This window comes from Pseudorca crassidens, chromosome 5 (genome assembly GCF_039906515.1).
Source record: "Pseudorca crassidens isolate mPseCra1 chromosome 5, mPseCra1.hap1, whole genome shotgun sequence".
Taxonomy (NCBI): domain Eukaryota; kingdom Metazoa; phylum Chordata; class Mammalia; order Artiodactyla; family Delphinidae; genus Pseudorca; species Pseudorca crassidens.
The window spans coordinates 77,217,245-77,231,791 of NC_090300.1; the positions used below are offsets into that span (position 1 = coordinate 77,217,245).

The 14,547-nt window shown below is 37.0% G+C and overlaps 1 protein-coding gene across 25 annotated transcripts in view; it reads left to right on the top strand.

Annotated features, from left to right (window-relative positions):
* DLG1 (discs large MAGUK scaffold protein 1) overlaps nt 1-6,043 on the top strand; it is a 285,790-nt gene extending 279,747 nt beyond the window's left edge. For all 25 annotated transcript variants that reach the window (XM_067738490.1, XM_067738497.1, XM_067738501.1 and 22 more), the window contains 2 exons: nt 3,163-3,254; nt 4,194-6,043. In XM_067738490.1, the coding sequence (XP_067594591.1) occupies nt 3,163-3,254; nt 4,194-4,300 (199 nt within the window). In that variant the 3' untranslated portion in view covers nt 4,301-6,043. The remainder of the gene's footprint in view (nt 1-3,162; nt 3,255-4,193) is intronic.
* Nucleotides 6,044-14,547: the final 8,504 nt, after the last annotated feature.

The following is a 14,547-nucleotide window of genomic DNA, read 5'->3' on the forward strand; positions in this document are numbered from 1 at the left end:
AACACTTAATATTGTTAAAATGTCAGTACCACCCAAAGTGGCCTACACATTCAATGCAATGCCTATCAAAATCCCAGTGACATTTTTGCAAAAATAGAAAAATCCATACTAAAATTCATATAGGATCTTGAGGAACCCCCAAATAGCGAAAACAATCTTTAAAAACGAACAAAAAAATGGAAGACTTATACTTCCTGATTTCAAATTTTATTGCAAACTACAGAAATCAAAATGCTGTGGTACTGGCATAAAAACAGAGATAAAAGACCAGGGGGAAGAAATGGTCAGTTGATTTTTGACAAGGATGCAAGACCATTCAATGAGGAAAGGACAGTCTGTTCAACAAATGGTGCTAGGAAAACTGCATGTCCACATACAGAAGAATGAAGTTGGATCCTTACCTAACACCACATACAAAAGTCAACTAAAAATGGATCAAGGACCTAAATGTAAGAAAATAAAACTCTTAGAAGGAAACAGGACGAAAGCTTCATAACACTGGATTTGGCAATGATTTCATAGATATGGCACCAAAGACACAGGTAACAAAAGAAAAAAAGGAAGGTTAGACTTTGTGAATATTTTAAAACTTTTTATATCAAACGACACTATCCACAGAATAAAAAGGCAACCCACAGAATGGGAGAAAGTATCTGTAAGTCATATGTCTGATAACAGATTAATATCCAGAATATATGGAAAACTAAAACTCAACAACAACAAAAAACTTGATTCAAAAATGGACACAAGACTTGAACAGACATTTCTCCAAAAAAGATAAACAAATGGCCAATAAGCACGTGAATAGATACCTATCATCACTAATCACTAGGGAAATGCAAATCAAAACTACAATGACATACCACCTCACAACCATTAGGATGGCTACTGTCAAAAAAACAGAAAATAATTGCTGCCAAGGATGTGGAAAAACTGGAATTCTTGTGCACTGTTGGTGGGAATGTAAAATGGTACAGTGGCTGTGGAAAATAGTTATGGCACTTCCTCAAAATACTAAAAATCATAATTACTATATGATCCTGCAATTCCACCTCTGAGTATATCCCCAAAAGTATTGAAAACAAGGTCTTAAAGAGATATTTGTACACCCATGTTCATGTTATCATTACTCACAATAGCTGAAACATGGAAGAAACTCAATGTCCATGGACAGATGAATGGTTAAGCAAAATATAGTATATGCACACAAAGGAAGGAAATTCTGCAATGTGTTACAACATGGATGAACCTTGCAGACATTATGCTAAGTGAAGTAAGCCAGTCACAAAAAGACAAATACTGTATGATTCCACTTATATGAGGCACCTAGAGTAGTCAGAATTATAGAGACAGAAAGAATGATGGTTGCCAGGGGCCAGGGGGAGGCAAGAGTGCAGAGTTATTTTTAATAGGTATAGAGTTTTGGTTTTACCAGATGAAATGAATTATAGGGATGGATGGTGGTGATGCTTGCATAGGTACTAATGCCACTGAAGTGTATACTTTAAAATGGCTAAAATGGTAACTTTCATATTGTGTATATTTTACCACAATTTTTAAAGTAATTTTTAAAGATCAGTGTAGTGTAAGACTCGCAGACATAGAAAACAAACGTGATTACCAAAGGGGACTGGGAGGGATGAAGTAGGAGTTTGGGATTAACAGATATACACTACTATACATAAAATGGATAAACACCAAGGACCTACTATATAGCACGGGGAACTATATTCAGTATCTTGTATAACTTATAATGGAAGAGAATCTGAAAAAGAATATATATATATGAAAAGAATACATATGTATATAACAGAAACACTTTGCTGTACACCTGAAACTAACAACATGGTAAATCAACTATACTTCAATTTTTTAAAAAATCAGTGTAGTGTACCGCATTAACAGATTTTATGGGGAATTCCCTGGCAGTCCAGTGGTTAGGACTTGGGACTTTCACTGTGATGGCCCAAGTTCAGTCCCTGGTTGAGGAGCTAAGATTCCGCAAGCCGCACGGCACAGCCAAAAAAAAAAACCAGCTTTTAGTATTAAAAAAAATGATCATTTTAATAAATGCAGAAAAAGCATTTGATAAAATTAACATCTATTCATGACAAAAATATCTTGTAAACTATGAATAGAAGGGAATTTCCTTAATCTGATGAAGGTCGTCTACAAAATACCAAAGCAAACATCATATTTGATGATGAAACATTGAAAGCTTTCCCTCTTAAGTTGGGAGCAAACTTCCATTTATCCATCATCCAGCTGTAACATTAATTATCAACTGTGACCAATCTCGTTTCATCTATCCCCCCACCTCCTTACCTCTCCACTCCAGATTATTTTGAAACAAACCGCAGACATTATATGATCTCATCCGTACATCTTTGTATATATTTGAAAGATAAAATTCTTTATTAAAAAACATCACTGTGATGTCACACTAAAACATATATACATTGATATGTATAAAATGGATAACTAATAAGAACCTGCTGTATAAAAAAAATACGTACACATTGTAGAAGGTCCAAGCAATATGAACAAGCATAAAGAAGAAAAAAAATCACTATGTCACACTAAAACAGTAATTCCTTGATATCATCAGTTCATGTTTTCTTGATTCATAAGTTTTGTTTAATTTTTTCAATTTGTTTGAATCAAGTTCCAAACAAGGTCTGTTTGTGACAGTTGGTTGTTAAGTCTTTTGATCTACAGATTCTCCCTTCATATCTTTCTCTTTTTTCTGTTTATTTGTTGAAGAAACCAACTCATTTATTCTGCAATTTTCCCCAGACTATATTTTGCTGATTGCCTTCTCATGGTATTATTTAATGTGTTCATGTATCCCCTTTACTATCTATAAATTGGTAAGTAGATCTGTAAGTCATATTTTAATATGAAATTTTCATCGAAGTCAAAACTGTCAAATTAATGCTTAGTTTTTTTGGCTGTCTTGAACTAATGCAAAAATGTGTTGAAACCCTTCTGTCATTCCAAGTAAAAAGCTACATAGTCCGTGACTGGATGTAGTTTTTAATGACATTAAGATTCTCAACAGAGCTCAACTTTTCATGATTTTATATATCTTCTCTCCTTTGTCATCCTTTTTCAAAAGTATTATAATGTAGTAATTACTAATTTCCAAATTTATTTGTATAGGGAAATGAATAAGCGTCTGACGGAAGAACAAGCCAGAAAGACGTTTGAGAGAGCCATGAAACTGGAACAAGAATTTACTGAACATTTCACAGGTTGGCATGATGTGTAGCAGTGCCCTTTATGGTAGAATTTTGCTTTGGAGCCATATGAACTCACCCATTGAAATGGATTTTGAACTATGCCCACATTTACCAGTAGTAATAATAAGTGCTTAAGTTCCAGAATAATTCATCTAATCTAGGTTGCAGTGATGAGGAATCTTGAAATTTAGTGTTTCTTAGGTTGTCGATGAGGATAGCGTGTACAGAGGAAAACATTCAGACTTGACTTCTTCAGTGAAACTGACTTTTCTCTTATTCTTTATAAATTTTGATCTATTTTAAGATACTATTTGTTTAAAAAGAGAAGAATAGGTAGCAATTCCCAAATTCATTTTATTCTTTAAATTATTCCTTAGGTATCTTTGGATAGGTTTTTGTTGTTGTTTATTGTTTGTTTGAAATAATGATTAGCTTATATTTGGTGTTCATATTAAGTACCATTAAGTGTCATGGTGTTGTAACCCATGTGTGTGTGTGTGTGTGTGTGTGTGTGTGTGTGTTTTTAAGGATTTTTAATAATTTCAGACTTACAGAAAAATCACAAGAATAGTACCAGCAATTCTCATATACCTGTATTCCACAAATGTTAACATTTTACCACATTTATAATTTTGCTGAAACATTTAAGAGTAAGTTGCAGACAAATGCTCTTTTGCCTCTAATTACTTCAGTGTCTATTTCCCAAATACACAAAACAAAGTAAAAAATCACCAAATCTTGCTTTCTGATAAATTTTTAAAATAAATTTTTTTCTATTTTAAAAATAAGAAAATTCATGAAATGAGCCCTTTCTAAGCAAACAATACATAGATGGTATCTCTTCCTGAATGAGTATTTCTAAGATATAGCTTCTGCTGTCTTACCAACAATTGTAATGGTGAAGATAGACAATTTTAATGGAGGTTTCTGATTTTGTTTCTATCATTACAGCTATTATACAGGGAGATACGCTGGAAGACATTTACAACCAAGTGAAGCAGATCATAGAAGAACAGTCTGGTCCTTACATCTGGGTTCCAGCAAAAGAAAAGTTATGAGGACTGATGTTTTCTCTGTTTCTCTTTTCCAGTCTCATTTTCTCTGACACTTCTTTGCCCTTTCCTTCTGGAGTCTGCCTTCAATACTTCTTCCATGTTGAATCATATCCCACTCATCATGGTCTGCAGTTGCACTTATTTTTGACATCTTAGTGTCTCCTTCAAGTTGTAACATCTGTATTATTTTATCTCACTATTGGTTTGTGGCCATTTTTCACAAATGAAGATGGAATGGCCTGACCAGCTATTAATAGGATTTGGGGAGACGGGGAAATTGTGGTAAAATTCCTTAATGTTTAAGGGAAAGTAACTTTAAGAGATTTTCAGAGAAGCTTTATATACATTCTTTCCAAATTTCAATATAAATGAAAGAAAAGTGGTTTTAATCAATGATTTAGTAAACTTTGAGCAACAATGCACGCTTAACTTTAATAGCATGGTTTGGCCAACATATTAGCTCTCAAGTCCTTTTCTCAATTGACTTCTGTTATCAAAGCAAATATTTCATTACAGACAAATAAGGAAAATATGTTTTTTAATTTCAAAATTAATATCTGAGTTAACTTTAATAATTTCACAAGGGATATTCATATCTTCTTAAAGTCTTTTATTGTTTGAAGTTTTTTTTTTCCCTCCCAGTAGATTTGCTAGGAATAACAATGTCTAAATGTTTTTAATCTACTTGTGCAACACTATTTATAGTGTCTTACAAAAGTTCATACATAATGATCATCACATTTTCTGAATTGAGGCCATGTTTAGGTGCTAGGGGAGTTTACCTTTTACACATAAGGTTGAGAAAATTTCATAGAGATAAACACAAAACAGACGTTACAGTGATGATGTAATCATTATGGCAGTGGGAAAGGAGTCCAATTCATAGTCTAAAATTTTAAATGCATTCTTAGGGGTCAGATTTTAATGAATATTCTACCCACAATAACTGACTATTTTGTTATAATAAAATATATATATATAAATATATATATAACTTTCTTTAAACTCTGTAACTATGGGAATTATTTTCTTTACATAGTTGCACACACACAAACATATATATGTATATTTAAAATATATTTTTTTTCTTTTGCCACCTACTCTCTTGGTTTGGTTTTAAGTTAAATATTAATTGATTGGACTTTATCTTCCTTAATCGTGTGAAGTGAAAACAGGAGGATGGTGGTTGTGGAAAGAAGCCCTTAGGGAAATTAGGTTATACATAAAAACATGGGCATGTTCTCCTCTTTTCTATAAAAGTTTTCAAATGGTTCCTGGTTGGTTTTTTGTGGGGTTTTTTTTTTTCGGGGGGTGTTGGGTGTTGTTCCCGTTGTTCTTGTCATTGGGTTTGGATTTGGTCTCCACCTCTTTCCAGTTCTCCTTTCATTAATAGGCAAACAGGCAAAAACCTCATGTGTATGAGTGTTTTCCCCTCAGACTGTACACCTTTCATCTCTTGTAGCTGCTCTGCAGTAGAGTTGCACAGATCTTCATGGTGAGCAATTAAGAAATTTTAGTGAAAAGTAGATAACAATTTCAGAAATCAATTTCTCTGGTCTTTTATATTAATAATACTGTTTGGCTTCCCATTGCTTTTTTGGAGTTTATTAAATATGTGTTTTTGACAACCTCCTCATTACAGTTTCTTAAACAAATGAGTACTGGTTTGTAAAGAATTATCAACATTATCCATTCCATTTATGAGAAAGAGGAGAACAGCTAATAAACTTTATTGTAAAATCTGTATGTTAAATGTGTCTTGTATTCTGAAAGAAAAAATTATTTTACAAGCTAGCATTTTCTTGGAACAGTTTGGGGCATCACATGATTTGTAAACTGAATTCAAGAATCATTAGGCAACCTAATCATATTTCTTCTGTAGGTTTTGGAATTGAATATGTTAACACATTGAAATATATACCACAGCTGTTACATGCTAATATAATAAGTTGTTTCCAAACATAAATAGATTAGGAGAAAACTATTGTAAAATGATCTCAAGAGCCTCAGAAATCATCTTATAGCAGGACCCCAGCATAAACCATTTTGAAGTATTTACTGGTCAAATGTTGTAAAATATCAAGAGGTTATAAAATGACACCATTTATGTGTTAAAATGTATATTACATTGCTTTCTGAATGTCCTTGTTAAGTGATTTTTTGTAAGAAGATACTTTTGTGCACCTTTCTAGATTGTATAGAATTAATAAAAGTACTAATTGTTTAGTACTACTATGCAACAGACACTTTAGTATCATTTAATTTTTCAAAAGAAGATAAGAATTACTGGCCGCACTATAAGACTTAAGCAGAATCTCTTGGCCAAGATTACTTAGCTAGTAAATGACAGTGCTGGGTATTGGTATCGAAGTTTCTCTGTCCCAAGTTCTTTCTAATATACTATGCTGCCTCATTTTTCAGCCCCTACTGTGGAAGGCACTATGACTTAAATTATGTTATGTTACTGCCCCTTTACAGATAAAGATAGACTTAGATGAAGGTCCTTACCCAGAGTCTCATAGTAAGTAAGGACAGACCCCCAGAACAAGTCATTCCCATCGCAGCTGGAAGGACTGTTTCGGGAAACAAGTCAGCCCAGCACTGTCATAGTGACATACAAGGAAAGAAACTCTTTAGAACCAAAAATGGAACACTATTCATTAGGGGGAAAAGTCCACTGTTCTGATACACAGGGAATAATACTATTTTGAATGTTTTATGAAATATTCCATATTTTTAATATGCTTCTTAATACCCTTAATTCAGCAAAAATAAAAATGCCTCTTAAATGTGACTACACGTCTTTGGTTGCTTTCCTATTCCATATCTGCTCAGGGCTCTTCAAAAAATGATGGGAGCGAGCTTGAAGGGGGGCTCATTCTAGCAGAATACACTCTGGTCAGCAAATACCTGCTGAACCACCACACAGTATTTAAACTCCAAACTTGGCAATTTGGGGACTTTACTAATGAGGAAAATTTGTTTTCTAAAGTACTAAACAGCTACCTTCTAAGATTCTGCCTTGAATACTCTTAATTTACAGGTGGTGAAACAGAAGCCCAGAGATCCCTGTGTCCTAATCAAAGTTGCACTGCAACCAGGAACAGAGCCAGGATTAGAGCCTTTAACTCCTGGCTCCTGGAACAGTAGTTTTTCTACCATTCCAGTTACTTTTCCTCCCTTGCTGTGAGCTGAATTTAGTGGGCTCTTCAGTCCCTCGGGATGTGAATTATTGACTGAAAGAAAGTAAATATTAGTGAAATTAAGAGATTTTATTGAGGTGGTCAGATTTGAAAGATATCAGGGAAAAACACAAATGTCACTTTTCTAACCCAAATTTAGATTATCTGGTTCAGTCCAATGTTGAAGATTCCATTGATCTCCCTCCAGAATTGCACAACATAGCTCTCGTTGGTTTTGGCAGCAGAGTACTATAATGTGAAGAATGTGGGCTATGGAATGACTTGATTTGAATGCCAGCTTTACCACTTACTGGTTATGTAACGTTAGTTGGGCAAGTCATGTCATCCCTTTTTCTGTTTCTCTGTAAAACGGAGATATTTTGAGAATCAGTAAGATTACAAATAAAGGGGGCACCCTAAAAGTTAATTCCCTTTTCCTTGGAATCAGAAGCCTGGAATTGTTCCAACTTCCCTTGTATAGATTAACTTGAGACTTCATTTTGCCGTATTTTATTATATTATTTATTTATTTTTGGCTGCGTTGGGTCTTCGTTGCTCTGCGCGGGCTTTCTCTAGTTGCAGCAAGCGGGGGCTACTCTTCGTTGCGGTGCGCAGGCTTCAGTAGTTGTGGCATGCAGGCTCAGAAGTTGTGGCTTGCGGGCTCTAGAGCGAAAGCTCAGTAGTTGTGGCACACGGCCTTAGTTGCTCCGCAGCATGTGGGATCTTCCCGGACCAGGGCTTGAACCTGTGTCCCCTGCATTGGCAGGAGGATTCTTAACCACTGCACCACCAGGGAAGTCCCTTGCCGTATTTTAAATGAGATTTGATTGACTACCTTGCAGGACTATTAATAAGGATTAAATAGAGCAGTGTGTACAAAACACCAATCACAGCATCTGATACTTGACTCTCAACATCTGTTCTTCCTCTTGCTCTGGAGTGTGTTCATGGTTGCAGAAGAGTGAGAAAGAAGAATATGGTGCACCATTCTTTATCCCTATAGAGAAATTTTGACAGACTTTTAGTTAAGAAATTATTTACATTTCAGTCTCTATAATCTTGTTAACGCATCTCTTCTTCTAAGGATTCCTACTCTTTGTCAAAGATGCTGTGATTGTGACCTACCGTAACTCAGCCTTAAACATGGAACTGGAAGACATCAAGATTTCATAAGCCATTCTCACATCTCTGTACAGTGTTAGACCCTACTGTCCCTAGCGATTCTCCAGAACATTAATTATTGAGAGTCTAGAAACAGGTCTGGAAAAAATTACTTAAATTGCCCAGATAAAATACATTGTCTTCCAATTTAAGAATAAAATAGTCACTACTTACTCACTGACTGGTTTCTCATTCGTTTCCTACTTCTCCATTCCACCCCCAAATATGGTTACCTGAGAACTGGCAAAACAAATCCTGGTCCGCTAAACAGCATTGTGAACAGAATTGGTGGTCAGGTAACCTGGTATTATTGTTTGAGACATTTAGCAACAGGTACGAAACCTTACCAGGGAGAGTTTCACACTAGGATTTTTCTAGCCGTTTCTGTCACCTATAGTAGTAGTAAACAGATATGTGAAGAATTAGGGGGATGAGACCGAAGGACAGTGAAGGCTGGAATTCTCTCTCACCCTCTCTCTTGTTTACTTTTTCTTGAAGTATAACATACACATATAAAATGCATTATTATAAGTGTACATATACCTCAGTGAATTTTTACAAATCAGTGTCGTGTGTGTAATAACCAGCGTGAAGCTCAAAAAACAGAACGGAACCAGCACCACAGGCACCCCTACTCCTCAGCTCACTCCCAGTCACTACTTCCTGCTGCGGGAAACCACTATCCTCATTTTCTTACTGTATATACTTCTTAGTTATGTACAGTAAAATGGTGTACAATTCTATGGGTTTTGAGACATGCATGGAGTTCTGTAACCACCCCCACAGTCAAGAATACAAGAGTTCCATTATCCCCAAAATTTCTCTTATTCTTGCCTCTGTGTAGCCAATACTCCCTCCAAACCCCAGCTTCTGGCAAGCACTGATCTTTCCTTAGTGCCTCTACTAGTTTTGCCTTTCCCAGAATGTCATATAAATGGAATTGTATCGTATGTAGCATGTGGAGTGTGGCTTCGTTCACTTAAGCAAAATGCATCCGAGATTCATCCCTTTTGCTGCAATAGTTGGTTAATTTTCACTTCTGAGTAGTAGTCCGTTTGTGAATGTGCTGCAATTCATTTATCCATTCACTGACTGAAGGACTTTGGGATTGTCTCCAGTTTTCCCCACTATGCTTTTGTACTTCTTTACAACCATAGGCCTGCAGGAACAAGGAGCAAAGCCAGAAATGGGCCTTGAATCTGACAGCCACAGCAGGCCCTCCCCACGCACACCTTTATCTGCCGTGAGCAGCCATGCATTTTGGCAGTTGCACAGGAGCCTATCGTCCTAAAACAAACTTTAAATGCAGAATAATAGATCCCAAGAGCCTGTTTACAGAACAAACTTGTGCCTAAAGTAGGAGACTGCTAGAATAAGCAATTCAGGATTTGTAGAATTTCAAATTCCCGGGAATAACAGATGATTCAGTAGCTGGATGTGCCAGCTACTGGTGCCAGATTCTCAGTGTCCTAAGGGAAATGTAGTTTGTTTAGGACGGTAGTGAGAAGAAGGTAGTCTGAGCAACAAATGAGAAGAGCTATTTGTCAAACATGAAATTGTCTAATAGACTTATAATTCAGAAAACAGTCCGTGGAGACAGCCCTAATCTCTTAAGAAAATCTAGTTTGTTGAACACCCTAAGGACTGTAGTTTTTTAAATTAGTAAACTACCAATTTTCGGGCTTCCCTGGTGGCGCAGTGGTTGAGAGTCCGCCTGCCGATGCAGGGGACACGGGTTCGTGCCCTGGTCCGGGAAGATCCCACATGCCGCGGAGCGGCTGCGCCCGTGAGCCATGGCCGCTGAGCCTGCGCGTCCGGAGCCTGTGCTCCGCAACCGGAGAGGCCACAGCAGTGAGAGGCCTGCGTACCGCAAAAAATAAATAAAATAAAATAAAATACCAATTTTCTTTAGGTGGTAACCTCTCTGCATCTTTTTTCTTTTTAAATAACTTTATTGGAGTATAATTGCTTTACAATGTTGTGTTAGTTTCTGCTGTACAACAAAGTGAATCAGCTATATGTATACATATATCCCCATATCTCCTCCCTCTGGAGCCTCCTTCCCACCCTCCCTATCCCACCCCTCTAGGTAGTCACAAAGCATGAAGCTGATCTCCATGTGCTATGCAGCAGCTTCCCACTAGCCATCCATTTTACATTTGGTAGTGTATATATGTCAATGCTACTCTCTCACTTCATCCCAGCTTCCCCTCCCCCACCCCATGTCCTCAAGTCCATTCTCTACGTCTGCGTCTTTATTCCCGCCCTGCCACTAGGTTCATCAGTACCGTTTTTTTAGATTCCATATATGTGTGTTAGCATACACTATTTGTTTTTCTCTTTCTGACTTACTTAACTCTGTATGACAGACTCTAGGTCCAACCACCTCATTACAAATAACTCAATTTCGTTCCTTTTTATGGCTGAGTAATATTCCATTGTATATATGTGCCACATCTTCTTTATCCATTCATCTGTCTATGGACATTTAGCTTGCTTCCATGTCCTGGCTATTGTAAAGAGTGCTGCAATGAACACTGTGGTATATGTCTCTTTTTGAATTATGGTTTTCTCAGGGTATATGCCCAGTAGTGGGATTGCTGTGTCATATGGTGGTTCTATTTTTAGTTTTTTAAGGACCCTCCATACTGTTCTCCATAGTGGCTGTATCAATTTACATTCCCACCAACAGTGCAGGAGGGTTCCTTTTTCTCTCCACACCCTCTCCAGCATTTATGTTTCTAGATTTTTTTGATGATGGCCATTCTGACCACTGTGAGGTGATACCTCATTGTGGTTTTGATTTGCATTTCTCTAATGATTAGTGATTTTGAGCGTCTTTTCATGTGTTTATTGGCAATCTGTATGTCTACTTTGGAGAACTGTCTGTTTAGGTCTTTTGCCCATTTTTGGATTGGGTTCTTTGTTTTTTCGATATTGACCTGCATGAGCTGCTTGTATATTTTGGAGATTAGTCCTTTGTCAGTTGCTTTGTTTGCAAATATTTTCTCCCATTCTGAGGGTTGTCTTTTCATCTTGTTTATGGTTTCCTTTGCTGTGCAAAAGCTTTTGTTTCATTAGGTCCCATTTGTTTATTTTTGTTTTTATTTCCATTACTCTAGGAGGTGGGTCAAAAAGGATCTTGCTGTGATTTATGTCATAGAGTGTTCTGCCTATATTTTCCTCTAAGAGTTTGATAGTGTCTGGCCTTAGATTTAGGTCTTTAATCCACTTTGAGTTTATTTTTGTGTATGGTGTTAGGGTGTGTTCTAATTTCATTCTTTTACATGTAGCTGTCCAGTTTTCCCAGCACTGGGAAAGAGGCTGTCTTTTCTCCATTGTATATTCTTGCCTCCTTTGTCAAAAATAAGGTGACCATTTGTGTGTGGGTTTATTTCTGGGCTTTCTATCCTGTTCCATTGACCTATGTTCCTGTTTTTATGCCAGTACCACATTGTCTTGATTACTGTAGATTTGTAGTATAGTTTGGAGTCAGGGAGCCTGATTCGTCCAGCTCCATTTTTCTTTCTCAAGATTGCTTTCACTGTTCGGGGTCTTTTGTGTTTCCATACAAAATTGTAAAATTTTTTGTTCTAGTTCTGTGAAAAATGCCACTGGTAATTTGATAGTGATTGCATTGAATTTGTAGATTGCTTTGGGCAGTATAGTCATTTTCATAATGTTAATTCTTCCAATCCAAGAACGTGGTATATCTCCCCATCTGTTTGTATTGTCTTTGATTTCTTTCATCAGTGTCTTATAGTTTTCTGCATACAGGTCTTTTGCCCTCTTAGGTAGGTCTATTCCTAGGTATTTTATTCTTTCTGTTGCAGTGGTAAATGAGAGTGTTTCCTTAATTTCCCTTTCTGATTTTTTGTTGTTAGTGTATAGGAATGCAAGAGATTTCTGTGCATTAATTTTGTATCCTGCTACTTTACCAAATTCACTGATTAGCTCTAGTAGTTTTCTGGTGGCATCTTTAGGATTCTCTATGTATAGTATCATGTCATCCGCAAACAGTGACCATTTTACTACTTCTTTTCCAATTTGGATTCCTTTTATTTCTTTTTCTTCTCTGATTGCCATGGCTAAAACTTCCAAAACTATGTTGAATAATAATGGTGAGAGTGGACATCCTTGTCTTGTTCCTGATCTTAGAGGAAATGCTTTCAGTTTTTCACCATTGAGGATGATGTTGGCTGTGAGTTTCTCTCTGCATCTTAATTATTACTAATATGTGATTAACAGAAATCTAATTCTAGTGCAGTGTACTCAAAGAATCTGAACCAGAGCTGGGCCCCGACTGATTGGTTTGACCCTCAGCATTTTTGCATGTGGATGGCACACTCAGCCTTGTTGGTCTTTTCCATTCTTATTGTAATATGACTTATTTCTCGTGTGTGTTTTCAAAACAAAATTAGGTCATGCCTTTAAACCGGTTCTAGACTAAACCTTAGGAACTACTTGGTGATTACCCAAAGTAGGAATAAAGTACTCGAGCATATAATCATCCCTACTTCTGCTATTTAGCTGTTAATGACAAATTTCATTTGGACAGTTTTTAACCACAGTAGAATGATTTTTTTTTAAACTATACAGAAGTCAGTGTGCAAAGCAATTAGCATGTGAAACAAGATATAGTGAATTTGCTGGTGGAAGGAAAGATTAGAACAAGTGATGTAATCTTTCTTTAGGATGTATAAAATTAGGTTCATTTACCTCACAGATGGGAGGGCTAAAAACAAGAGAAAGGTCCCATATGTTCCACACTATAAATCTCTACAGAAAGGTTTTCTAAGTCTTGTGAGAGGCATTTGAACAAAAATATCTACTTCCCTAGTGGTATTTAAGACTAGAAAGGATATCTCTTGATGATAGGTCCATTTCTTTCTCTGAAAGTTCAGTACTTGGTTCAGATCTAGTTTATCTGACATTCCTCACTACTTCCTTACTAGGAAAAAGCTTTACTAACCTTTTAACTATTTTTCTGCCTGTGGCTAATAATAGTTGTATTTAATAGAATATTCTTTCCATCACCCAGGTTTTTAATTTTAGTGCTGCTTGACATTCTCTTCCTCAAATATCCAGTCACTAGATACTACTGATTCTTCCTTAACATCATATTTTTTCTTGCTGTCATTTCCATTGTCATCACTGTAATCCAGGTCCTTAACCCACCCTCACCCCCAGGCCTGAATTATTGCAGTGGCCTCTTAAATCATCTCCCAACCTCTAATTGCTTCCTTGCTAATCCAGTCTGTCAGCCACCAGATGACTTTTCCTAAGATGCAGCTTGCATTGTGCATCTCCTCTCCTGCATGACCTTCATGGGTACTAAATCCAAACGAATCAATTGACCTGCATATATAGTTCCTGGAACGTAATATGTGGTCAATAAATCACCTACCTCCCCAGTCATCTTTAGTCACACACCCCCTGCAGTGCTTGTCTTGTGGCTGGTGGTCATGCAGATTCTTACTGTGCTGATTGTTGTGTCCTCCCCACCCAAGTCCCCTCATCAAGACTCTACCTCTCTTCAAGACCCACCCTAAATCCCTCCTACAGAAGCCTTCCCAGTTATAGCCCTTGATGCCTAAATTCCTGCAGTACTTATTGGGTGTCCACTTAATACTGAGCGTGCACTCTTTGTGCTGCCTTTACAGATTAGGTGGCCTTCACCTTGTATTCCTCTGCCCCAGTGAAGTGCCCGGGGCAGGTGATCAGGGCACACAGCTCCTCTACTTGTCCAGAGCCTGCCAGCCTCTGTACAGCATGGTCATCTTCACTGCTGTGGTTTTTAATGGGCTGAAAACAGACTTGTATAAGTGTTGGCAATGACTTCATTTGCAAATTGGTAGAGTTGGGGGCATGGAGTAGGGGATGAGAATGGATAAAAAGGTCTGACTA